The sequence below is a fragment of the Misgurnus anguillicaudatus genome, chromosome 1 (assembly GCF_027580225.2).
Source record: "Misgurnus anguillicaudatus chromosome 1, ASM2758022v2, whole genome shotgun sequence".
Classification (NCBI taxonomy): domain Eukaryota; kingdom Metazoa; phylum Chordata; class Actinopteri; order Cypriniformes; family Cobitidae; genus Misgurnus; species Misgurnus anguillicaudatus.
Window position 1 is genome coordinate 29,545,463 of NC_073337.2, and position 27,662 is coordinate 29,573,124.

At 38.8% G+C, this 27,662-nt stretch overlaps 1 protein-coding gene across 1 annotated transcript in view; it reads right to left on the bottom strand.

Annotated features, from left to right (window-relative positions):
* The window catches only part of flncb (filamin C, gamma b (actin binding protein 280)), a 64,813-nt gene that overhangs the window by 11,104 nt on the left and 26,047 nt on the right, over positions 1–27,662 (bottom strand). Inside the window, exons 2-36 of the mRNA XM_073869288.1 lie at positions 27,024–27,272; positions 22,672–22,769; positions 21,683–21,833; positions 20,778–20,896; positions 20,581–20,658; positions 20,220–20,382; positions 19,843–20,043; positions 18,767–18,889; positions 16,896–17,033; positions 16,682–16,808; positions 16,431–16,567; positions 16,118–16,311; positions 15,919–16,032; positions 15,601–15,744; positions 15,280–15,403; positions 14,926–15,086; positions 14,732–14,822; positions 14,485–14,654; positions 14,267–14,384; positions 13,920–14,182; positions 10,864–11,461; positions 10,613–10,786; positions 10,295–10,457; positions 9,054–9,214; positions 8,633–8,800; positions 8,396–8,519; positions 7,121–7,277; positions 6,880–6,996; positions 3,993–4,182; positions 3,807–3,830; positions 3,362–3,609; positions 2,105–2,197; positions 1,683–1,782; positions 918–1,058; positions 22–150 (exon numbers count right to left, since the gene is read on the bottom strand). Coding sequence (XP_073725389.1) covers positions 22–150; positions 918–1,058; positions 1,683–1,782; positions 2,105–2,197; positions 3,362–3,609; positions 3,807–3,830; positions 3,993–4,182; positions 6,880–6,996; positions 7,121–7,277; positions 8,396–8,519; positions 8,633–8,800; positions 9,054–9,214; positions 10,295–10,457; positions 10,613–10,786; positions 10,864–11,461; positions 13,920–14,182; positions 14,267–14,384; positions 14,485–14,654; positions 14,732–14,822; positions 14,926–15,086; positions 15,280–15,403; positions 15,601–15,744; positions 15,919–16,032; positions 16,118–16,311; positions 16,431–16,567; positions 16,682–16,808; positions 16,896–17,033; positions 18,767–18,889; positions 19,843–20,043; positions 20,220–20,382; positions 20,581–20,658; positions 20,778–20,896; positions 21,683–21,833; positions 22,672–22,769; positions 27,024–27,272 — 5,550 coding nt within the window. The remainder of the gene's footprint in view (positions 1–21; positions 151–917; positions 1,059–1,682; positions 1,783–2,104; positions 2,198–3,361; positions 3,610–3,806; positions 3,831–3,992; positions 4,183–6,879; positions 6,997–7,120; positions 7,278–8,395; positions 8,520–8,632; positions 8,801–9,053; positions 9,215–10,294; positions 10,458–10,612; positions 10,787–10,863; positions 11,462–13,919; positions 14,183–14,266; positions 14,385–14,484; positions 14,655–14,731; positions 14,823–14,925; positions 15,087–15,279; positions 15,404–15,600; positions 15,745–15,918; positions 16,033–16,117; positions 16,312–16,430; positions 16,568–16,681; positions 16,809–16,895; positions 17,034–18,766; positions 18,890–19,842; positions 20,044–20,219; positions 20,383–20,580; positions 20,659–20,777; positions 20,897–21,682; positions 21,834–22,671; positions 22,770–27,023; positions 27,273–27,662) is intronic.

Genomic DNA, 27,662 nt, shown 5'->3' on the forward strand with positions numbered 1-27,662 from the left:
CGGGACTCTCGTTTGTTTTACCTTCTCCAGCATCTTTAGTTACGATTGTAAAGATGGCGGGTTTGTTGACCATGCCGTGACTCAGACCAGGGCCGTATGCATTCACGTGCCCACTGTTAATAGCATCCACATAGAACTGCAATGGACTTCCTAAAGGGAGATATTAAAAAAGATGTCTAATAAAACGGTAAACACAATTTATTAATTATACTTTAAAACTTTCTTAAAGGAACACTCCACTTTTTTGGAAAATTGGCTCATTTTCCAGCTCCCCTAGAGTTAAATATTTGATTTTTACAGTTTTTGAATCCATTCAGCTGATCTCCGGGTCTGACGCTAGCACTTTTAGCATAGCTTAGCACAATTCATTGAATCTAATTAGACCATTAGCATCACGCTCCAAAATGACCAAAACGTTAAGCAGGTGCAATAATATTACGCAGCGTCGAAAATAGTCCCCTTGGTAACTTTCAATAGCAGGGGAGTATTTTCAGGAATTGCACCTCCTGCAGCCATGTTACAGCAGCAAAGTCCTTGATTATTACACCAGAATAAGAGTATAGTTCCTAGACATATCGGCCTAGAAAATCACAACTTTTAATTTTTCATGGGTCTTAGTACACAATGTCACTACAGAATAGTCAATTTTAAATAGGAAAAATATCAAAACTCTTTGGTTATTTTTAGCGCAATGCTAATGGTCTAATCAGATTCAATGGATTATGCTAAGCTATGCTAAAAGTCGTACCGCCAAACCCGGACATCAGCTGAATGGATTCCAAGATAGTAGATATCGAATGTTTAAGTCTGGGGGAGCTGGAAAATAAGCATATATAAAAAAAATTGAGTGTCCCTTTAAAACTAATCATTCATTTTTTTCAGAAATGTCAAATCAGCTTATTGAAGTGTTTTAATACCTGGTATATGATTTCCCTCATATTTGATGTCCATCTCATGGAGGCCTTTCTCAGTAGGGGCGTATTTGACTGTGACTGTCCCATCCTTGTTATCAGTGATGTTGGGACGAGCGGTTTTACCAGAGGGCATACGCACCTCACCTGAAACAATAAAAAGTGTTGTAATTTCTTACTATGATATATCTAGATATGGCTTCTTTAAAGGGATAGTTCACAAAAAAATTAAATTATGTCACCATTTACTCCCCCAATTCAACTTTAAGTTCCAAAAAACTATTTTGAAAAATGTAAATATCAGATCTGGGGCACCATTCACTTCCATAGTATTATTTTTTTTCTATTATGGATGTCAATGGTGCCCCAGATCTGCTTGGTTACAAACATTCTTAAAAATATCTTATTCTATATAATTATCTTATTATAATATTAATCTCTTAAAGTGCGAAAAAACTTGAGGGTAAGTAAATGATGACAGAATTTTCATTTTTCAATAAACTTTAAAGGCGGGGTGCATGATCTCTGAAAGCCAATGTTGACATTCGAAATAACCTAAACAAACACGCTCCTACCCCAATAGAATCTGGACCTTTTTTTATGACCCGCCTCACACATACCAACCCAGGCAACGATGTTGGTTAGTAGACACGCCCCTTACTGCTAATTGGCTACAAATGTGTTTTGGTATTCGGCCGACTCCCTTTTCCAAAGTGTTTTTTAAAAAATCATGCACCCCTCCTTTAATGCACGTTTCATTAGTGTTAATACCTGTAATCTCCCCCTTTTGCACTGTAAATGGAATGACCAGATTAAAGGGGCGGAGCATCGGGTCCATGACATCCGTTGCAGTGACCGGCTCCTCTGTAGCCTGGAGGACAAAGAGATTTACAGTAAGCAACACTGTATTGTTTACTTAGAACAGTGGGCGGATTGACTATAAGTACATGCGAAGGTTAGTGAATGTGACTTTGCATTGACAAACAAAACATACAAATAAAACAGGAACGATTGAGAGAAGCATGAAAAATGGACCATTTTTGTTAACACTGCGAATCTACGATCAGCCAGCAAGCTGTTTTAAAAACTTGTGAAAAGACGTCAGCAGCCAAGCTCATGACAAATGAATGAAAGATGGATGAAATGAAAGTGTGATGATGAAGGCCAATGAGCAAATGTTATTTAATGTGTACCCAATGAGGGCTGTAACCCTGGTAGGGGGCGTAGGGCTGCTGTAACTGTAGTTTATCACACGGTTCCTCGATTATAGGGACGGTGTCAGATGCCTGGAGAGGGAGGTGGTCACATGGTTAGGGATTCACACTACACACATTTCAATTCAATCCGACTCTCAGAACTGGAATTGAATCGCTTAGTTGACAGATTAGTTCACACAAAAATGAAACATTTGGTGAAAAGGTTCCTTACAATAAAACAACTGCTTGACTTTAAAGGAAATGAAGGTGAGTAATCAATGATAGAATTTATCATTTTGAAGGAACTTTTTTTCAAATAGAAATATACAAATTAATTGTAATAACAAAGCATGCACTGGTAGCCTGCTTTTTTGAGTCATGAACTATGATCACTTGTTATAAAATATATAGTAGTAACATACAAAACACCAGGGCTGCATAACGATTAACCGCAACTAATCGCTTGCAGAATAAACATTTTTGTTTACATAATATATGTCTGTGTAATGTGTATAATAATTATGTATATACACACACATGCATGTATATATTTAAGACTTATTTACATGTGTCCATTACATTAATATTAATAATAGTACATTAATATTATTGCTGGGCAAAGATTAATCACGATTAATCGCATACAAAATAAAAGTTATTTTTTTTGCATAATATATGTGTGTGTACTGTGTGTAATTATTATGTATATTTAACCCCCCCCCCACACACACACACACATATATACATTTCAGAAATTGTTATTTATATATATATATAAATTTTTTATTTATATATATAATATAGAATATATAAAATATGAATAAATATATATACACACACACTTGTAAATGTTTCTTAAATACATACATGAAGGTGTGTGTGTGTGTGTGTGTGTGTGTGTATTTATATATAGATAATAATTACACACAGCACACACTTATATATTATATTAATATATTATTTTATATATTAAAATCAGTTATTTTATATGCAATTAATCGCGATTAATCTGGGCCCAGCACTAATTTATATATAATTTTAATATAATATTATTTTTTTTCTTCTTAAAATTATGCATTTATGTGTGTGTATTTATACTGTATATACATAATTATTATAGACAGTACACACACATATATGATCCAAACAAAAACTTATTCTGCAAACGATTAATTGCGATTAATCGTTATGCACCCTTACAAAACACATATTTTGTATTTCTCCCCATAATGCATAAGAAGAAACAGCGCTCACCACCACATGAAAGGGACTATTGGGAATGTGCTCTCCTCCGAAGCGGATGGTGATGACATATTTCCCGGGTTCCGGAGCGGTATAGTAGATATCAAAGGTGCCATCTGAGTTCTCCACTACGTCCACGTCTAGCTCCGCCCCATCTGGCGTTGACACCTTGCATGTGACATTTCCCTTCCCAGCGGCCTTTGCATCCACAGTGATAACCGTCTCCTCTCCGATCTGAATAGTGGGTCCAAGTCCTGAACCTAATAATGGTACAGTAGCAAATCCATTCAAAGTAAAGCCAAAATACGCATCTTATTATCAGATTTTGCATCATTATAGGATCATTTCAAACAAAATGAACCACTTTTTGTCATCCGTTTCGACATAAAGTGGTCTAACATACATGCATTAATCATTACATTTATATAAAGGTCAGTAATGCTTTAAAAAAACGTACCTAGTCCGTGACCTCCAATAGATACTAAAAAATCAAATAAAAAGAAGTGTTACAATTTATGATCGTAGCATTTACACTGACAGGTGTGTGTACAGTATATCTATTTGATATAGATCAGATACTGAAATTAGATATATCCATGTTATAAGTGATTAAAATCTAAGTACAAAGACATCTGTAACTCACCTGTCACCAGACATTTGCTAGCGTCTCCAGTAGGCAGTGCGTGGATACGGTAGGGCGAGTACGGGATCTCATCTCCACCGTATTTGATGGTAATAGTGTAGCGTCCCGTCATGTCTGGTACGTAGGATACGGTGTACGTCCCATCTCTGTTATCCCGAATATTGGCCTTCTTTGGTTTGCCTTCTGGGTCCTATAAAAATAACGAATTGTTAAAGTGTGTTTATGCATAAATGTGCGTCTGTGTGCCACCACAACATGTTGGTCGATTCTGTGAACCTGCATTGCAGTACCACAAACGTTAAATGCGTAATGCATGAAAAGAAACAACTGTTAGTCATGTAGTGAAAAACCACATGGATTAGCCTAAATCTAATGACAGAGACCAGTGGATTACGGGTGAAAAGACCCCTCAAAGGTAACAAGTAGGAGAAACTTTCACTCTCACATCCAATGATAAAGATGCTTCTGAATGTGCATATTCAGAACAACAAATGAGTAAAGTTTCTCTCTTTCTTTGAAGAACGGAAATGCAAGGTCACCACTATTGGAAAATTACAATTCACAAGGTACATCTGGTGCTTTTGCAATACACCTGAATAGAAAAGAAAAACAAAAGGACAGATAGATAGAAAAGGCCATTTACAGTATGCTGAGGCAATGAATAACTACGAAATAATGACTGAGGGATGAGGGGAATGATTAAAAAACAACTAAAGAATAACTAGGAAAACTAAAAGAGAAGCAAAAGGAACTACAGTAGTGTACAGTAGTCTCAGACCTTTACTGTAGTTTAAACTGAGCAAGAGCCGCCCACTTAGACAGGAAGATACATCTCACAGTGGAAGTGACCTCTCACAGTTTGTTTTGTTTCACCTGTTAATTAGGGGCGGGGTTATAGACCCTCTGGCAACTGAAGTCCCCCCTTGCAGTTGAAAGAACCAATCATCAATCGCTAATTCTTTGGGGGAGGGGCTCTATACAGAGTCGCGTGAGGCGCTTGTCAACCTGCAGTAGCTAAAACAACCTCAAGAAAGATTTTTTGCGTAATTTAAGCTTAAAGGGGGTCGCACACCGGACGCGCAGCTAAGCGCCGCGCCGTTCTGAAAAAAATCGAACACATTGTTTTCTATGAGTATACGCACACCGCCCAGCTACGACTCAGGAAGTTGCTCAAATCCCTGTCATGCCACAGAGCGCCACTTACATAGTTTAACATTAAATAACATCATATTTGTCCAAAATCATTAACGATTAACATTGGCTGCTAACATATATTTAGCATTTTGAAGTAGACGCTATCTGACGAAGCTCGCGCTATTTAATGTGCACTTCCGGTTTACGAAGTTTTCCTAGACGCGACGCAGCCCGGCGCTTAAGGCGCAAACGTTATGGTACAGTTAATGATCAGAAATATGTTTTTTAACTCTTTGTCAGCCATTCACGAGTTGTCTCGTCAATAAAGAGAAAACATTTGCATGAAAAAAAAACGTGTTACTGATGAGTTTTTATGGTAATGTATAATACCGCGATTATTCACTCTTACCCAATTTATTAAAAAAAAAAACTGAAGCAAATTTTTTCAAATTAATTTTACACTCCGTGTATGTTTTGATAATCGTTCTGAATCTGATCTCGAACAAAATTCCTTCACAAAAATGCAAGTTAGGAAGAAAATATTTTCCCTTTTTTTTAAAGGAATTTTTAATTTTGTAAAAATTACAAACAATGCTGGCGGACAACTTAAAAAAAAAAGGGGGGGGGTGGGTGGCGGGGAGTTTTAATTGTGATTTTAGCACAAGACCTTAGAGATATTTGTCTTTTCCAATTCAAGTAGGATGTTAGTCTTGCATGACTGCAATAACGGCAAACATGGCCGTCAGGTGACATGACTTCCCTAAAGGGACTTTGATATAGACAGCTTCATCAGATGCACTTGTAGCCTAATGTCGGGGTTGCACTTCTGGACGTAACTTAACTTCCGGTCTGTGTTTGTTCCATGGTCTGACTAGTTGCTAAATTGAAGTTTCATGCATCAATGCTATGTGTAGGGAGTTTGTTAACATTATATAGTACACATTTTACACAGTAACGTTAGCTCAGTGCAGTTGTTGATATGGCTTTAGCTATGATTTGAACTAAGGTAATCTACTTGTTGTTTATTTAGCTTTTTATCAGAAATAAACTACTCTAAAAAGACTCTGTTGTTATTGATTCTTTGCGAAGGTTAACCGGAAGTTACGTTTGTTCTACAAAAGCCAGTTGTTTATGCCGTTACTGCTGAAACCATCTATAGTACATCGGAAAAATACAGTAATGTAAAAACTATACAAACTATACAAAACATAATAATATATCCAACTCTTATGGGGGAATGTAACTATTTTACAAGGTGAGAATTTCGTATAAATTTGTAAGATATAAATCATACCAAAAAATAATAATTGTTTTAAAAAAAGCAAGAACGAAGCGGCCAAAGCAGAATATAAATGCAGATCACACTAAACCCTACTAAAAATATAACTCATACAAATTAGCCACCTTGTAAAGTTTGTTACAAATAGTTAAGTAATTTTACAATAGTTACGAAATGGTGTGAAATTATGTTTAAATTTGTGATAAATGCACTACAATAAAAAGCCTGTCTACACTTACTTGAGTCAGCCAATCAAATTAATGCTCACTACATCAAAAAAGTTTTGTGCGCAATACGCTTTGTACGGTTGCCGAACAAACTATTGGCTGTTTTTTGTGCGTGGTGTCTAAACCCGAGACAGTGTACAGTAGGAAGGGGTCAGACTGTTGGGAGGGAGGGAGGATAGATGGGAGCGACATCAGACACTGAGTTATTATAACAACAAAGGGACGGCAAACGTAGGGGCCGTCTTACACATCCTTTCCTAAGAGTATGGAAGGGGATGGTGCCCTTTACAATGTGGTTCTCCCACACCCTCCTACCCCAGTCCTCCACATACACAGAGGCCTCTCGCCTGCACCCATCCGGATCCTACAGCAACAGCAGAGGAGGGGTCAGAGGTCAGGGGAAGGGGGGGACATTGGCCGTTAAGTATATTTGAACATCAAGTGTCATCTGAAAGGAAGACTCATGAAAGTGTGGTAATGTCACCCACCAGTATCTGTACGGTAAGAAGCCCCTCCCCTGCGTCGCGGGCATCGATGGTAAACTCCACGGGCAGGCTGGCAGGCACGCCGGATGCATTCAGACCGGGACCGCTGGCACGGACTTTACTGGCATCATGAGCGGGCAGCACCTTGATCTTAAATGGACTGACGAAAAAGGAAACACAAGTAAAGATTATCTTTAAATCTAAAAATGTAACAAATTGCTTCACATATTTATCTTAAAGGGATATTTAAGTTCTGACATCATTATTTACCCAAATTTCTAAACACAAATGAAGATAATAGTGGAATATGTATTGCCCTAACGGTACATTCCCACGGGACGAAAGCGTTAACACTTGACGTAGGCTTGTCTGAAACGTGGCCAACAGCCAATCACAGTGGCCGCAACACATGCTCCAATCTTCCATAAACGTAATTGGCTGGCTCTGCCTAGGTAATTTGCATAAGGCGATCTGATTGGCTGACGCACCCATTGCCCCTTGCAAAGTTGAGTAATGTTCAACTTCTGCCGTGAGCAACGGCACTGACGCGGCACTGACGGATCCACAATTCAATTCGGCAACGCATGATGTCACCCATTAAAAGTGAATGGGAAGCGTCAACTTGTGAATGCACCGTAAAAATTGGCAGGGAAGAGTTTTCCTTTAATTGACAACATCAATGATGTATCAAAATATCTCCCTTAGATAACCCATCAATGGCGGGGGAAAGAGTTAACCCTTATATTATGTTCCGGGTCAGTTTGACCCATTTTGATTGGATAAACCAGTTAACCTGTGATTTCATTCTTAAAATTGTGTAACTTTTTCTCATTTATGGCCGTGAACATGCATGCAAAGTTTGGACATGCTGATATGTTTTGAAGTGTACCAAAAAAAATTAGTAACGATTTTGAGGTTTGCGGGTCAATTTGACCCGCATTTTATTTTGTTCCAAAGCAACTGTATAAACCTCAATGAAATATATATATTTTAGTGTTTGTTGCTATATTGGGGTTTTACTATCCTGAAATGGGGGTAAAATGCTTTTCCTCACTATTTTCAGTACTGAAAAAAACTTCCTCAGACACAGAGTAAAATGTATAGCTTAAATGCACTATAAGTCGCTTTGAATATAAGCAGCTGCCAAATGCATAAATGTCCAAAAAATACCCTTAAATGTAAAATAAGACTTTTGTTTGCTTGCCCCATTACAAAATGACTATAGAAATAATAAGTGAGGCCCTTTTTGTGCTTTGAGTCCGTGAGCTTCGCTCTTACCTGCGTGGCACTTCTTGCTCTGCATACTTGACACACACACTGTAGGGTCCATCTTTCGCAGGGGTGTAGATCACAGTGTGCGTGCCGTCACCGTTGTCTGTAATATTTACCGGTTCTGTCATTCCTGGTTACACAGAATAACAAAGCTGAGGTTTGCATGTCATCTGTGAAATCCAACTTTAATGCGCATACTCTCATAGATTAGATTATGAGACTTTTCTGGATGTCTTTTCTAACCTGTGGGTCCATACAGCAGAACCTCCAGTGGGGCGAGTCCAGCTTTGCTGCAGTCCACAGTGAAGGTTTGAGGGACGTGAGCTCTGACTCCACTGCCCAGACCTGGGCCAGAACATTTTACCATACTGGGGTCCACCAGTTCCCTCACTGGCACCCTGAATGGACTCCCTAAACATTTCCACAATTAACAAAATAAAATAAAAACATGTATAACACTGAAATATGAAATATTTAATATTTAAATCAAACTGACACACATAATGAGGTCACAATGATTTGTTTTCATTCTTTCAAATATATGAATCAAAAACACAATGTTCTGGTATTCACCCAATGCCAAAATATTTTAATATCAAATTAGAGTTGAGTTTCCTTATAAACATCATTGGAATGAATTAGGCAGGAGGTCATGACATCATACCTGGAATATGCAGACCTCCGAAAGTGATGTTGACGTCATATTCTCCAGGAGTGAAGGGAATATACTCCACACTACAGCTGCCATCTTTGTTATCTTTACAGGACATCTTGGCTTCTGACGGACCCTCGATGGCCAAACCAAGCCCACCTGTACCAGCACCCCTGAAAGAGAGGAAATACAGATTTCAGTCATGAACAAATGCCATACAGTCATGTCATTTAAAGCAAAACAAAAATAGTTCAAAGTGACTCAACTTTCACCATTTTTATAATCACTATTTGAGCAATAAAAGAATGACTTAACCCTTGAATATATGAAAGAACAGATTATAACAGATACCTTTGAACTACCATATGCAATAGCCAGACTGATCTTACGGAAAGTCATGTTATAGTCACACAAAATTTGATCAATTTATCTGTGTTCATGGTACGAAATTCAGCTTTTTTACATGCCTTGAGCACAAATATATTTTTTCGTGACACAAATTTTTATAAAAAGTTTTTCATGTCCGTGGCACGAATTTCATTTTCGTGTCATTTTATGTGTTGTTTTCTCATTGTTTATCCTATTTTCTTACCATTGTCGCTTGTTAGAATCACTAAAGGGGGTCGCACACCGGACGCGCAGCTCAGCGCCGTGCAGCGGCGCACCGTTCTAAAAAAATCGAACACATTGCTTTCTATGGGTATACGCACACTGGCGCCGACAGGTGACGCCTGTCTGCGCCGCCCAGCTACGACTCAGGAAGTTGCTCAAATCCCTGTTGCGCCACAGAGCACCACTCACATATTTTAACATTAAATAACATCAATTATGTACAAAATCATTAACCATTAACATTGGCTGCTAACGTATATTTTGCATTTTGAAGTATACTCTATCTGATGAAGCTCGCGCTATTTATTGTGCACTTCCGGTTTACGAAACCTCAGAGTTTTCCTAGACGCGACTCGACGCGACGCAGAGATGCCCGTCCAGTGTGCGACCTCATTTACTGTTACATTTTTAGACATCATAACCCAAACCCCAAATCTAACCCCAATGACAATGATTGAAAAATATTGGGGAAAAAAAGGAGAAAATAATACATAAAAGAAAATCGTAAAAGTCGGACAAGAAAAACTATTTATAAAAAATTTGTGCAAGATTCCATGAGATAATGTTGGGAATAGCTCAACAGTAAATATGCATTTGTACATTTTTACCATACCAAAAATTGTAATTTTCAGTAAGTGTACCTGGTCTCCACAGTGAAACGGTTGGGTTTGTTAACCAGACCCTCTTCCAGACCGGGACCATAGGCCCGTACACGGGTGGGATCACAGCCTTCGGTTACCGACACCTTAAAAGGGCTTTTGGGAACGGGCACATCGTCATACAGCACCTCTATCAGGTGCACACCTGCATAAAACAACAACGACATTCAATCTACGAAGGCTTGCTTGCACCTATTTCTTGTTTATTTTGGTTGAAATGTGCCATGGATGTATTCTTGACAGGCTTTGTGAATCAATTCATCAATAAAAGCAAACATATATATGTACTAGATCTCTTACCGTCCTCGTACGCTGTATACTCCACTTTGTATGTGCCATCCCCTTTGTCTGTGATGTATGCGTCCGTGTTGGCACCCGATGGGTTAACAATACGAACTTTAATGTGGTTACCTCCCATTATACTGTGAGCCCGTGTGTCAACGGCAAAGTGAGTAGTGACCTCACGAAGTACACCTGTGAGCACACATCAGGGTTATGCAATGTCACACAAAAACTTGCAATAAATATTGTGATAAATATTTTTCTCTAACCTCTGGGTTCCACTCCTGGACCGTAGACTTTAATTCCGCTGGTGTCCAAAGCGGGATCTACCTGCACCTTCGCAGGGAATTTGGGCACCGCATGTCCTCCGTATTTAATCGTAATGGTGTACATTCCGTGGAAAGGGGGGATGTAGGTGATGGAATACGTCCCGTCGCTGTTGTTCTGAACGTGGACCTCCGCCTTCGCTCCTGTATCGGAAATAATTTCGATGGTCAGCTCCGCCTCCCCTGCTTTGGAGCAGTCCACCGTGAATGACGCCGCTTCATCCACCTTTCCTCTCTCCAGACCCGGTCCGCTGGCTGTGACTTTGCTGGGATCGAAGACGGACTGCACCATGGCTTTAAAGGGGGAACCGGGAATGTGGGCTTCGGCGAACAGGATGTTGATGGAGTACTCGCCCGGCTCGGTGGGCAGATAGGACACTGAGCAAGAACCATCTCCGTTGTCCTGGCACTCGATTTTGGCCTCGCATGGGCCCTCCACCGTCAACCCCAGGCCACCAGTGCCTGCACCCTTGGTGTCAATGGCAAATGGAGCGGGCTTACCCACAATGCCTCCCTTCAGGCCAGGGCCATAGGCTCGCACCTTAAACAGATGAAGTAATGAGCACCTAATCAACCATACATTTGGACAATAAATAAATCTTACAATAAATCAAACTGGCCCTTCTAACTGAACAGTAATATTTCTGATCCTACAGTCATTATTTTTACTGTATATCTGATTTAATATGATGCAAAACATTGAAAAGTGCTATAGGTAAAAAATAGGTAAATTTTTATGTATAATCTTCCTATACTCAGAAAATATCCACTGTGAATTTGCATCGTATAATATTTATTACTAGCATTGTTTAATTCGTTAATTTGTTTGGTTGAGAATTTTAAGTTCCGACGCAATCTCATAGCAATTCGTAATTGTTTTATGAGGTGGCAAATTCGTATGAATTCGTCATGGTTTGGTTTGATCTGCTTTTTGTGCCAAGCTGCGTGCACACCGCTAGCAACTAGCAACAGCAAAACAATGCAATTTCATTAGTTAGGTTGTGAATGACGACCAACTTACGTTGAAATGAGCGACAGTGAACGTTGGCGACAGGAAGTTGGCGGGTCCAGTGACTCAAAAACGTTCAACTTTATGCAAATGATGACTGACTTTTGCGAGTGACTACCAATGAGAGTGCAGCAGTTGTGTTTACGTCATCCATCTCTCGTCATTTACTGCGGTGGGTGGTAACTCGTTTGTTTATAGTTAGTATAGTTGTGAAAGAATCGGGCGACACACAGTGACAAAGTCGCTGGCGGTATAAACACAGCGTTAGAAAGGGGTGGGGCATCATCTTTGAATTTTTTATATGTTTAACTTTTTTGTACGATTCATATTGTATTAAATTCATAAAATTTTGCCACTGCGTAAAATAGTTATGAATTATAAATTTAAAACTGTACAGCTTTGAAGTAACTTCAGGTTTACCAAACCACTTCATCACGTTATTTCTAAATTTGTATGTTTCAGGTTACAAAATACAAAAAATATCGAATAAACGGTCAAACATATTAGATAAAAATACATAATATATATATGTCGTACCAGAATAAATAGTGTCGTTCCATTTTGTTATTAAAAAATGATGCATACTCGACACCTAAATTGCTATGCACTGAATTTTTTTTAAATTTCTTAATGCAACTTTCATGAACATGTTTTAAAAGTACTGCAGTTGAAAGAAAGTCGGATGGCCTTCATCTTCTGTATCCAATTACGGTCAGAAATCCACATGTGATGTGCTAATATAAAAAAGACAAACTATCTAATCATCCACAGCGCAACATTGAACCAGCAACAGATTTCAAGGGATGGTTTACACAAAAATAAAAATTCTGTCATCATTTTCTCGGCCTACAAATTCCTTTTTTTCTGATGATCAAAACGATGGAATTCAATGGGTACCGTCAACTGTGTGCTTACCATCATTTATCAAAATATCTTCTTCGTCATTCATCACAATACTTCCAGAATATTTGTTTATCCTACTATGGAAGTCAATGGTTGCAATCTGCTGTGTGCTAACCATCATTTATCAAAAAACATCTTCTTTTGTGTTCATCAAAATAAAATAAAATCTCATACGATTTTAGATCAAAATGAAAATGACAGAATTTTCATTTTTAGGTAAACTATCCTTTTTAATAGGTCCAAATGTGGATGAAGCACCTTCTTTGGTCAATATCTTTGAGTTCATTCCTCTCTGATGAATTAGCATCCAATAATTATTTCCTACAACGGCTAAATGTCCTTTCATGTTGCCTTAAGCTTCTCCAGCGAATGAACCGATATACCATCTGGAGCATCTGGTTCACAGAAAGGAACGAGCAGAGAAACGGCCCGCCTGACAGCGTAATCTGATACCTAACACACACGAATGTTTGCATACACAAAATCTGTAGTTAATCTGAATCTGTGTGAGACAGTATTAGGTTCCATGCATAGTGTATGATGATTTATGATACTCATTAAAATCCTTTTAAAGATGCACTTTAACGCTATCCTCATTTCTTTTGTGAAAAATAACTGCAATAAGTATTATCAGGAGAGAAAACACACAACTTCAGAGATTTCAACAGACCGAAATGTCTTTATGTTATGCTAAACTACCTTGCTGGAAAAACAGCAAAACTTCTACAGCACAAGCAGGAAATACTCGAAAAAATATAGTTTCGCGAAATCTGGTTTTAGTTAAGTTTGAACGTTGCTGACACTGTTTAGTGCCTCATAAACTTACTGAAGGTCTCTAAAAACAGTTTTAGGTCTCTAAAACAGATTTGCGAGGTACAGGTTGCACTTCACAGTCCAGTTTCTGCCTTCACATCCCATGCATCTCCACCCCAGCCAGCTCTCGAATCATTTTTAGCCTTAGGCGTGCCATGTGACATTGTATAGGTAACAAATTCTTGCTCATCAAAAAGATTAACACTAATCATGAAAATTACGGTTGGATGAGATGATGAAGGTAAACAAATGAATCACATTCTCCTCTTAGTACCTTTGAGGGATCAGGAGGCATCACCCCCTCCACTGTAAATGGACTTCCAGGCACAGGGTTTCCATCATAGCTGATGTCTATTTTGTAAGGCCCCTCCTCTGGGGGGATGTACTTAACAGAGTGAACCTCATTGGCCGTTCCGGATTCCACCTTGCATGGGATTGGTCGACGAGAGGGTGACATAATCTTGACGTCCACCTTTCCCTGACCTCCCGCGCCACGGGTGTTGATGGTAAATTCCTCATCTTTTCCCACATCCACTTCTGCACGACAAAAGCATCGACATATTCAATGACTTGTATGAAACGTGCTTTGAGGCAGAAGTTTAAAATTTCCTATACACTTACTGTTGTTGAGCCCTTGAACTTTGACCTTGTTAAGATCCAAAGGAGGAGCAACAGTGATGGTAAATGGGCTTTTAGGGATGGGGTCACCACCATGGCACACAGATATGCTCATGTTACCCTGTATCACAAATAAAACAAGGCTTAGCACGTTATATACAGTAAAATGTGATTTATACTACCTTGTGGCATCTTGGTGTCTATTTCCTGACGTGTCTTACCTGTTGTAATGCAGTGTAACGCACAGTGAAGGAATAGTCGTGATTATCGATGATCTCAAAGTCACTGACGGCTTCTCCTTTCCCAGCTGCGGTGAACTTAACTTCAGGGGTTGCCTTACCCGCACCTTTAGTGTAGATCGTGAAATGGGTCGGCTTGCCCACTTCCACACCTGTCACACGGACACATACAGTTAAGTTGAAATCCCTTAGTGTTGTCATCATTTCAATCACTAACAATGAAACTGACCTGTATTGTTGAGACCGGGACCTTCAGCCTTTACTTTATTAGCATCGTGGGACGGGTCGACTTTGATACGGAAGGGGCTGATAGGAATTTCCTGTTCATACATAAAAAAGGGATAAGTCAAAATATGCATTTTGGGTAGTTGTCCTAACCAGACGAACTTTTGTGTTTAGTGCCTGGGGGACGTTGTGACTGACCTGATCTGCAAATAGCACCATGATGGTGTAGCGTCCGGCTCCAGGGGGCGTGTATTTTACTGTAAATGTGTCATTGTCGTTTTTAATAATGTCAAAATCAATGTCTGCTTCAGCGGGTCCAACCACACCAGGTGCACACTTAATCCCAATGCTTACATCTCCTAAAGAGCAAGAAGACATCACAAACATAGGGAAGAATTCAAAGTTAAGTTTGAGTACTCTTAAGTCAAGTACTCTTTGAGATTAGGAACATCAAAGTTTGATTTCAAACTTTGGCATGACCTTACTCAGTCAATATTAAAGATATCAAGTTATATTTTCACAAAATGTATACTAAGCAGTGTTTTTTCAGACCTTGCCCAGCCTCGCTACAGTCTACGGTGAAGTACGTAGGCTCATTTGCCTTCAGCCCAGTCTTCTCCACACCTGGTCCATGCACCATCACGTTCTCTGGATGACTACCTTCTCCAATGGTCACCTGTAGAATGTAGTAGGTGCACAGTTAGGATAGTACAATTTTGAAGGACCTAATGGTTCCTTTTAAGGAACATTATGGTCATAAACCTTCAATAAAGTCTGATGTTGTTTTACTTCCAATTTATGAACTCTATGATCACTATTTCAACAAAATGTCACAGGTTGGCAAAACTGTGCCAGTGGACAGCAAGTGCTCACCCTGAATGGACTGTTAGGAACATTGACGTCTCCCCAGGTGATGATAATGGTGTGTTTGATGGGCTTAGTAGGTATATAGATGCAGAAATATGTGCTGTCACCATTATCTGTGATCTGGATGTCGATGGGGAAACCTTCCGAGTCCTGATATTGAAATGAAAGGAATGAGAAAAACACATTGAGCCCATCTACTGTATAAAAATCTTTAGATTTAAAGTCCTCAAATGCAAAGTGTCTCTCCTACTTTGCAATAAACTATGGCATCCAACATCTGGGATTTGAATCAACAACCTACAACAAACAAATAGCGAGATGTACCTGAGCGTAAATCTGTAGATGGCCTCTGCCGGCTCCACGTGCATCAATTGTAAACTCGGCGGGTTTGTTTACGATGCACCCGGTTGGCTCCAACCCAGGGCCATAGCACTTGACCTGAATATAAATGTGAGTTTTAGTCACTGCTGTGAGTTATCATTCTCAAATTCACAAATGAGTAGGCAATAACCATTGGGCAAACCTTCTCAGGGAAGACGTCATTGGCTGCAGGAAGGATGTGGGCCATAAAGGGGCTGTCCTTGATATCTTCATCATCGCAGATGACATGGACCGCGTAGTCACCAGGCTCGGTAGGCCAGTAGAGGACATCACACGATCCATCACCTTTGTCATCACACTCGATCTTAGCCTGCGATGGGCCCTCGATGGAAAAACCTGCATGTGCAGATATTAACATTTATGCATTTGGCTTATATCATAGTGAATTCAAGGTAGGTGTTTTTTATCAGAAACCACAGATCTCTGGATCCAACACTAATTTAGGTGGTACTTGCCTAGGGTTCCAACCTCCGTGCCAATGGCCTCCACCACAAAGTCAGCTGATTTGCCAACCATGCCGGTCTCCAGGCCTGGACCCCACGCTCGTACCTTCTGGGGTCCTGCTTCCTCACTTATTGTTACCTCGAATGGGCTGCAGACACACATTGAAGAACACACGTACTGATCAGAAATGAAATCTCGGACTTTGACCAGATGTCTCTGAATGATGCTACAGAAATGAGGCTTGGGGTATAAACATCCTTACCTGCGAGGGATGGCGTGTCCGCCCCATGTAATGGTGACAATGTACTTTCCGGGGAAAATTGGGTAGTAGTTGCATTCGTACACACCATCTCCCACCTCCTGGACCTTCACAGGCTCATCCCCACCTCCTAAACATGCACACATTTAAAAATGCAAACCAAATCTATAAAATGTTAAAATAGAAAAAATAGCAATTCTAAGAGTTCCACACGTACTTGGCCCTTTGACCTGAACGCGTAGTTCTCCGCTGCCCGCCCCCTTTGTATACACCTTAAAGTCTGCAACTTCCTTCACACGCACGCCCTTGGGTTGCAGGCCACGCCCGATGGCCCGACAAGCATTTGGATTACTCGCTGCAAAGGGTAAAAAGTGTTATTTTTGATCTTGTTAAAAAATACAAGAGGCGAAGGCGATATTAGTTGCCGTATAAAGTTATGCATGGACCAAAACGAATACAGCCAAAGGTATTGTGCAATGAAGAACATCGAATGAAAGTAGGTTTCCTTTGAAAAGACAAAGTTATTAGCAATCTCATTCAGACCGTTTCTGTCCTAACGCATACATCAACATCATGGAAAGACAGTGAGACTAAGATGAAGAAAACTACAAGCAAGTTGGTTAGTGTGTATGAAAAAGATATAGCAAAGTATCTTTCTCTATGTTTTAATGCAAGAACCAGCTTTAAAAGATTAAAACTCTTCAACAATATTCAAGTCTAATAAAATGTCACATAATTTGTGGCTTACTAGCAGGGCTTTGGTGTTTAACTCTTAAGTTTACTAATGAGATCATTCATGCAATAAAATGTCTATTAAACCAGCTTGCCAGGATAACAATTTCTTTCACAGATCTGACTAGATCTGTTTCTTCCCTTTTTTTAGTTAATTTATGCAATAAAGTTACATCACAGTAATGTCTCTGTTCAGAAATAATCAAAGAATTCTTTAGAGTTAGTATTTATTGAATGGCATGACCAAAACTGATGAAACAATGTTGGAGATGATGTGATGAAGACATTGATCTTTTGAGATGAACGTTTTACACCCAGACAGACACTCAGACATTGGTTCTCTAAAGCCAATTCAAGCACGACAATACTGTCTGTATTACAAATCTAGTTTTAAAATTATAGGTGTGAACTGAATCTAAGGTCCGTTCAATGTTAAAATAAATAATTTGATACCAATTTCTTAATTTTTTACTTCAAAATAAAATCAAAAGAGTGTCTGTCCAGGATCAGTGCCAGAGTCTTATTCTGACAAGATGCAGCATTCATTCACCATATTGTCTAAATTTTTTATTTGTTGCAGAAAACACTTTCTTCATCAACATTCTGTCTTGTTTTCCACTAAAAATATATTATGACTATTCGTAGCCCACTAATACTTATTTTCCCTTCAAGCAATTTTGGAAACACGGAAACATATGTGCTAAAACAAGGCAAAATGTGTGCTTTCAGTGGAAATGTAATAGATGTCTAACCATAGCCCAAAAATAAATGAAATAAAATAAATGAAAGCAAACACTGGTGCCTTTGCTTACATGATGAAATATCAGACATCTTACAAGTTATTTTGGCAAACAACACATGTAACCAATTTCAAGTTTATTTTGGCTAGAAGTGGGTTATTCATTGCCGGACTATATTGAGTCTATAGTTAACCTAGACGGTGTAATGACGGCTATTGCTTACTGGGAATTGTAACAATTTTATAAAATTGTATAAACTATTTGTCAGTTGCGTAAGAAAAATTTAAATTATTTAAAATACCAAAGATACATCTTAATAGCTTGCACAATTTCGTTTCTCAGCTCAATTTTTCTTGTTTCAAGAATTTTTAGCTAAAAACAAGACAAAGTAACTTACTACTAAGTTACTCACACACACTCCATTACATCACTTCCTGTCTGTCTATAAGCTTCCTGTTTAGCTGCCGAAGCGGGCAAAGTGCCAGCGCATGCCAAGAGCCAGAGGTCGATGTGCCCGAGAGGACACATCCAGGGTGGGGAAGGAAAGAGACAAGAAAGGGTGCGGGACCAAGCTCGAGCAGGCATCAGCCACGCCCCCCGGGTGGCCCGTACTAACTTGGTCGCCTGGGTTTGGGTGGAGTTGGGGGAGGGAGTTTCTTGCCCTTTTCTGAGGGTGGTGTGCGTATAGACTGAGGAATTATGTTAACCGGGGAGCCGATCTGCCGGCCGCTCGTAGGAGCTAGAATGACAGGCGAAAGGAGAGAAACACAATATAGCGTTTCGTCATCAACGGGAGGGTGGAGGAGACCCTTGAAGCAGAAGACACACAGAGCTCAAACCAAACAACCATGTTTCAGTCGGTACCATCAGGGTATTTTCATGCTGTCAATCGAACAACCCTGAAGTCATTAAAGGGGGAAATATAGTAAGTCAACAAATTTACAAAGCGATAACGCCTCTGCTTAAAAGACCAGCAAATTCTGTATTTTGGTGCTGATATCTGGTACTGGATATTGGCATGTCTTCATTGGTAAGCATTCTTAATGGCCTGGCCAGTAAGCAACAATGGTGATCTACTGGTGGTCTAAACCAGAAATTGAAGCTGGTCTTTTCAGCAGTGGTAGTATACTTTTAAAAATAAAGGCTCTCAAAGGGTTCTTCAAGGTCAAGTCTTAGAAGAACCATCACTGGTTCCCCAAAGAAACTTTCAGGTCAACATCCAAAGAACTGTTTAACCGTTTCTTTATGAAACCATACAGCCCGAATAACCTTTTGGGAACCTTTATTTATAAAAGTGTAGACAATTTAGAAAGATATGAATTCATACCCACTCTACATAAATGTGAGCATTTAATGCATGAAGAAACAACAAGCATTCAAGTTCCAACAGTGGAGTTTTCTTGTTAAGGCCATTGGTACTCATGTACTCATTTACTACTTGTTGTTTTCTTGATGCATTTAAGGCTACATTGTTAAATAATGTGAATGTGACAGCAAACACTCAAACCTCGGGCTAAGCAAAACATTTTCTGTGAGTTAAATATTCTTCATCCTTCAATGGAAGCTTGAATTGAAAAAATGATAACGGACAAAATCTTTTGAAGGCTACAGCAAGTATCTGACTACAACAATCAATTTGTTGCATAAAAACAGATCAGAATTCTATCAACCACAACAGCATGTTGGTCTCACCCTCAGAGATGTGAACGGTGAAAGGGCTTCTGGGTATCTGCTGGCCGGCGAATGTCACGTACACAGTGTGAGGTCCCTCTAGAATGGGGCCGTAGGTGCAACGAAAAACGCTATCGCCCCTATTTTCCAGAATAATCTCCACTGTATCTCTTCGGCCCTGAGAGTCCACGATGATCACACCGACATCACCCGCTCCGGCACCTGAGGGGTCACAAACACATGAAATGTCTCGAGCTAGCCTTGCATGAACAAGAGAAAGCTTTTCATAAACAAAAATGTTAAATGTCAAAAGCTAAAATGTTCAAAATGTCTACATACTTTTATATTCTGTGATATATTTCTTTTTAGAAAAGCAAATGTAATTATGATGTCATTACCTGCTGTGTAGATGTCAAAATAGGTGGGCTTGTTGGCCACATTCCCCACTGGTTCCAAGCCAGGCCCACGTGCCTGAACCTTGTTTGGGTCTCCCAATGCTTTTGACACATTGACCAGAAAAGGGCTCCTGTCAATATCCTGACCAGCAAACAGCACCTTCACCTGAAGGAAGACAGAAACACCCCTGTCTGTCAGAGATGAAGATCATCTACCCTACAACATTTCTGCTGTCACAATCGAGCATCATACAAAGCATCTTCAGCCTGCTTTCAAGAGCCAAGTGTGCTGTGTAGAAACTGATCCATCTTGATAGCAACACACCGGTGAAAATAAATTGTTGTGTTCGGATTTGATTGGTACCTTATGTAGACCCTCTACTTTTGGCACATAGACCACAGAGTAGCTTCTGTTTCTGTCGTTGTTGGCAATGACTCTGGCCTGTAAAACATATTAAGATATATTTACAGTGGATAAAACACGAATCTGCTCCTTACTGAACTATTGAGTTTAATTATTGAGTCTGAACTGCTAGATGTTAGATGATGCTTGATACTAACCTCCTCTGTGTGACCTTCTGGATCTTCAATGTAGACCAGCACCTCCCCAAGTCCAGCCTCCACAGTCTCAACGACAAACTCAGCTGGCCTCAAAACCACATTACCTCTGGGCTCAATACCTAGAGAGAGAGAGAGAGAGAGAGAGAGAGAGAAGGGGGGTGTTAGGTTGAGAAAATTGGTTCACTTAGCAGACACTTAAGATCTAGAGATTTAGATCTAGAGGCTAATATCTAGAGGTGAAAGCCTAGAGGTAAAGGCCTACAGGTGAAGATCTAAAAATGAAGACCTAGAGGTGAAAGCCTAGGGGTAAAGGCCAGGGGTGAAGGCCTATAGGTGAAGATCTAGAGATGAAGATCTGGAGGTCAATATCTAGAGGCAAATGCCTTGAGGCGAAGACCTAGAGGTCAAGATCTAGGGGTGAAGGCCTAGAGGTGAAGATCTAGAGATGAAGGCCTAGAGGTGAAGGCCTAGAGATAAAGATCTAGGAGTGAAGGCCTAGAGGAGAAGATCTACAAATTAATATATTGGGGGGAAGGCCTAGAGGTGGAGATCAAGAGATAAAGATCTACGGGTGAAGGCCTAGAGGTCAAGATATAGAGATAAAGATCTAGGGGTGAAGGCATAGAGGTCAAGATCTAGAGGTGAAGGCCTAGAGGTAAAGGTATAGGGGTGAAGGCCTAGAGATAAAGATCTAGGGGTGAAGGCCTAGAGGTGAAGATCTAGAAATGAAGATCTAAAGGGGAAGGCCTATAGATAAAGATCTATGGGTGAAAGCCTAGAGGTCAAGATCTAGAGATGAAGATCTAGAGGTAAAGGTCTAGAAGTCAAGGCCTAGAAGTCAAGATCTAGATGTGAACAGGTGGAATATTATATAACCATTGTTTATCATAAACTGTCAGCCTCACCTGGCCCATAAGCCTTGGCTCTTTTGGGGTGTAGGGTTTTAGACCGCAGAGGGGCACCAGGTTTGAGTTTGGCTTTGGGGAACTGAGACAGGTAGGTCATCACAGAGTGCTCATCCACGTTGGGATCCACGATCTCCTCGGGAGCAATCACCTGGACGAAACGGATCAAAGTTAAAGCTCTACATTCAGTGTTAATGTGGAAAGAGTCTGTGCACAATCTGAAGCATCTGCTGTGCACATGAGTCTGTTTCACCAGGAGTGGCTCCAATTAGATTCCTGGAGCGCCACTTCTCAATTTCCTACTCCTGGGGGTCCACCAGCACTGCACATTTTGGAAGTCGTCCACATAAAACACACCTGGTTTATCTCATCAGTTCATTAGGAGAGACTTCATGACCTGAATTGGGTGTGTCAGATTATTTAGACACCTTAAATGAGCAGTGCTGGAAGCCCTTACATAGGAGCAGGGGTCCGATAAACACTTCCTAAACAAAGGAAGATGCACGGCTCGCTGGTTTGATTCCAAAGAAAACAAACACTGATGTATGGATCGAATGCACGGTATGTTGTTTTGGATAAAAGCGTCTGCTAAATGCATAAATGTACTGCTCCTGCCAGGACTGATGATATAAACACAACTCTAGACTGTGATGCACACAATGACATACACTAAACTTTAAAAGCTGACTTTCACTGCTCTGCTCAGTCCCATCTTTTATGTCCTACTGCTTAAGGGTCCTGCTATATATAACACTAGACTAGAATGTTGAGAGCTATCTGTAAATAGCTGTATATGGTATTTAACAGAGCTAAAGAAAGAGAGAGCGAGGGAGGCCAACAGGGATATAAAGAAATATGCAGCTTGTCATTTAAACTTCTAGTTTGTTTTATTTCTCCTCCTGGATTGATGGTCTATTTGATAAAAGCATACAGTGTTCCTGAAATGGTTTGGACACTTTGTTGACATCAATACAAGTGCATGTTCGTACCTGAGGCACACCGAGCCAATCGTCAGCCTGCTGCATGGCTTCTCTTGCATTTTCTACTGGCTGGCTTGGGTCCCATGTCTCCCAGTCGGGACACAGGCCTTAGATGGAGAAAAACGAAAAGAAAATTTATATAAACAGACTCAAACCCACATTAAAAGACTTTTTTGTGCATTAGTTTACTAACTCTTTCACTTACGGCAATATACTACACAGGTTGTGCATTCGCTTTAGAGCTGCATAACGATTAATCGCAACATAATTTGCAGAATAAAAGTTTTTTGTTTACATCATATATGTGTGTGTATTGTGTATAATAATTATGTATATATAAATACACACCATGTGTTTTTTTTGTATTAAACATTTCGTAAGGGCATAAAGATCAACTAATCCATTTAGTTTATGTTGACCAGAAATATTTTTTAAACAAGCATTCGCTTATTTCCAAGTGCGGTCAGGCTTATAGCAGTGAATGCTTTCCTGAACACACGCTAGGTGCCATCTGAAATAAAAACACTTCAGTTATTATGTTCAGGATTAAACTTAAAGAGCAAGAGGCGTTTAGTTCAAATGGAACCAGAGACCCTTAAACCGCAAGACTCAACAACGCCTGCCAAAAATTAATATCTGATCTGGTTTTGTTTCCCTAGATCCACCAGCGAGCCTCATACTTGGCATAGACGGTGAGTATCTGTATTGGGTGGCCTCTTAACACTGACACATTTTGAGGATTTTAATACACTTAAAGCTGCCAAGAGTGGCAATTAAACATCCCTGTAGATCCAAGATGGAAGCCAAAGGTAAGACAAACATTCGGTGTGGAAATATATTCACTGAATAAAATTACAGGAGAGGAAAACAAATTTTGAATGTGACCACACTGAAATTCTGCAATCGAAATCTAATTTATTTGTGGATATGAAATCATGTTACGGGGTTTGATAAATGTATACAAAGAAGAAGTAAAATGAGAACTGTTTCTATACAATCTCAGAAAAAAAGCTGTCACTGTGCCAATACCATTTAAAAAAGTAATAATATGCACTATTTGGGTACAAGGATGTACTTTTTAAAAGGTTACCACCCTGAAAGTGTAGGTCATGATTCAGATAATCAAATCAAATCAGATTTCCTTTATTTCACTTTGTAACATTCCTAAATCCTGCTGGGATGATATGGATCATCAATTGCACTTTATAATAGCTTAAGGTCCAAATTTTAAATTCTCAGCTGTTTAAATTGTTATGCTAATATAACTTTTACAGAAAAGAAAAATGCTAAACAGAGAGTTTTGTTTTTTCAACCAGAATATATATATATTTTTATGTTTTATGTATAGTGTTTCCTTTATTGTTTTTCTATTTAATAAGTTCATTATCTTTACCATGTTACTTTATTTATTTTCTTTTTTCTTTACTATTATTATTTTTCTGTAAAGCGCTTTGAGAAGTACATTTTAAAGGTGTTATACAAAATATAGTTTATTATTATTGTTATTTCAATAAATTGATAATAAATAATTGATTGATTGATTGATTCATGTATTATATAATATACTGTAAAACACAGCATACAAAACCAAGTGAGGTCAAAGGATCGATTTCTATGACGAACAGGTGCAAAAGCGATCTCCATCCACTATAAAACTCAGAACTGGCACCAGAAGAAACGATACGTGATAATTAATTGTGAAATAGCATTGGCTCCTGTATGTCTTCTGACCGATTGCATCATTACGCCAGCTCTGAAAGTAAACTGTTATTTATATCAATGAATCATGTAATCCAATTCTTGTAAAAAATACCAATTTAAATTAAGTATGCATTTCTAGTACTGTATAGATTTGAAATAGCAAACATTGTGTCAGTGTAAATTTTACTTTTTAATATTTAACTTTTTAAGCTTATTAACACAAAAAATGTCAATAAAAATAAATGTAAGGAATATGAATATTACCTTGCAAATATTGCAAAAACAATCCAAAAACAGAAATACTGGATTATTATTATCTAACTGTTCTTTCATGAAATCTCTCATGTTAAGCGAAACTTAATGCGGATTCTGCCTTACGCACACACAACAATATAATGAAGTGTGTATTGGCAGGGAATGCATACAGCAGCATGTGGTTTCACTTATGCATGTTTGCTCTTTTAGTCCCAGACACTTTTCATGCAGTTAGATGACAGACAGCGTCTCATTAACTGGGACAACACGCACCTATAACATTCAATAGTATGTGTCAAAGATTATTTGAAGAGTTTGGTTCCAAAACAAAATGAAATAATTTTTTGTTAAAACATGTTTATTATTATCATGTTTTTTTAGTTACTGCAGTTTGATTGATAATAATTAGATTTTTTGAAAAAATTTAAATTTAAAAAACTACATTTATTTTTTATTGTCAGAAATTTACCTGATCCAGCTTTTCAATTTACAATTATTTTAAAAACATATAAAAATATAACATTGCACTGCAAAATTTCGTCATAATTTCTTCATAAAGCATTCTTTAATATGTGTTTACACAAAATCTAAATAGCAATGTAGTTCAGGGTTTAAAGGGATAGTTCACCAAATATGAAAATTCTGTCATCATTAAGTCACCCTTATATTGTTCAAAACTCACATTTATATATTTCTTTGTTTTGCTTAATACAAAATAAGATATTTTAAAGAATCCAATCAGATCTGGGGCATTATAATACAGTGGAAGTGAATGGTGCCCCAGATCTGATTATAAACATTTTCAAAATATCTTAATTTGTGTTAATCAGAACAATTACATTTATACCGGTTTTGAACAACATGAGAATGAATAAATGATGAAATAATTTTCATTTTTGGGTGCACTATCCCTTTAATGTATGTGTATGGGTGGGGAAGTCAATATAGTATTTACCACAAACACATGTTATCTTTATCAAATACATTAAGTTCAGCTAATGACAGCACTGTGTGTATTTAATGTGAATAATGTGTGTCTTTTCAACACATCTTAACATTTCTTGTCAAAGAATGTATGCAAACATATCAACACTTGCTAATCTGCTGAACACAGCATCAGTGCAAAAAGTCAAACCTGTAATATATTATGGTTGGCTGGGTGAGTCACATTTGAAGCACAAAAGTCTGATGTAACCAACACACAGTAGTTCAATTCTATATTAATGTGCCAAAACCAAAAAAATAAAAAGTCTAAACTGGTAGTTTTCCTCTCCTTGTCAGATTATATAAGTCACCAAATGGATATATATATTATGGTATTAGGGTTAAACTGTAGAGCAGAATCTCACTCCAGAAGTCTCTCCAAAATAACGTAATGGCTTAAAACAGCTCTGTTCTCATTTCATTGGATCTTTCCAACCCTTCTGTAATATATGACCGAGTACTGCCGGCAACGACTGCTTTTGATTACAGTGTGGACGAGGATGGACACCCACATTTCCAGATGGACCTGACTTTTCCATCGAACCCTTATTGAACTATGCAGGTTTCCACTAATATAACTCTGAAACCTATCCAGATATATTTGATTTATGAATGCTTGTTTTAGATCGAGGTTGTATTTTGCTTTATCTTGGCTTTCATCTTTGCAGTGAGGTCATGAGCTGACGCTTTCATTTTCAGATCCAGTAACCGCAACATAACATCCAGACATCTGTGGTTGTTTACCTGATCAAAATTACTGCTACATGGATCTAATTAAACTTATTAACTCATTTGCCGCCAGGCATTTTTTGTGATTTTCACAAGTTTCACAAAATACCTTCCAGGAAAATTTTCTTCTAAAAATATATAAACACAAATATATCAAATGAAAGAACAGGCCATCTGCTTTTAAACAAACAAACAATAAACAAACAAACTAACAAAATATTTTTTCTCTGCTTGTAAACTCTTAAATATGGGTATTTTTCTTTTAAAATAATTTTTTTAGCAAAATAGCTAAAATAATTTCATTTTCGTGAAGGAATTTTGTTAGAGATCAGATTCAGATTGATTGTCAAAACATACACAGAGTTTAAAATTAGTAAATAACATTTTGGCTTCAGTTTTTTCATAAATTAGGTAAGTGCCATCTACTGGATAATCGCGGTATTGCAGATTAACATATAAAATTAATCAGGAACACTCGAGATAACTCGTCAATGGCAGGGAAAGAGTTAATAAAGTATAGTTACGGTTTAAGACCGTATGTTGAGATATGAACGAACATTTGGTTGCATGTATATGCAAAAACATCTCGGTTTACCCTATCTGTGCAGTGACTCTATTGCCAGTTCATGATGTTTAAATATCTAAATCTGAATAAATTTGATCTATTAAACTCGAATTGTAGTTGTACTCACCAGGGGCGCAGTTATCCACCAGGGCTCCCAATGCTTTGCCATCTCTCCAATCCCTGTGAAAGTTGTTGATGGGTAGCTGCGGGACCTTGTTCTGGATCCAGCCCAGAAGACGCTGTTTGGGCGTCAGCTTCCTTGCATCTTCATCGTCCTCATCCTCCCACATGGGCATGGAAATGGAGTAGTGCAGGATAAGGGTCCATATCAGGCCCAGGATGAGCTTCAGGTTGCCATCCACTATAGCTTTACTATCTGCAATGAGAGAAATGGAGTCTTATTGTTTCACAAGTGATAAATAAACAAAATATATTGATTTCTGGCACTGAGGCTTGTGTACGAGAGCCAAATCTTGTTGAGAAAAACCTGCTTTCGGGCCAGATGTGAGTTCACAACTCTACCTTGGCTGGAATAATGACAACATCTGTGTTTATTTTTCACCTAGCCCAACCCGACATTGCGTGTTTGGTTTCTTGGCCTCCGTCGGGCCGTCCTTTGTTTATCCATTGAGATTCACAGCCCGCTGTTTGTTCTGTTTGCCTGCTGTGTTGATAGTTTTTACAGTTTCAGATGTGCACAAAATAAACAGGACGACCTTAACCCTGAGCGCATGGGTTAATAAAACGCACACAAACACATCACAGT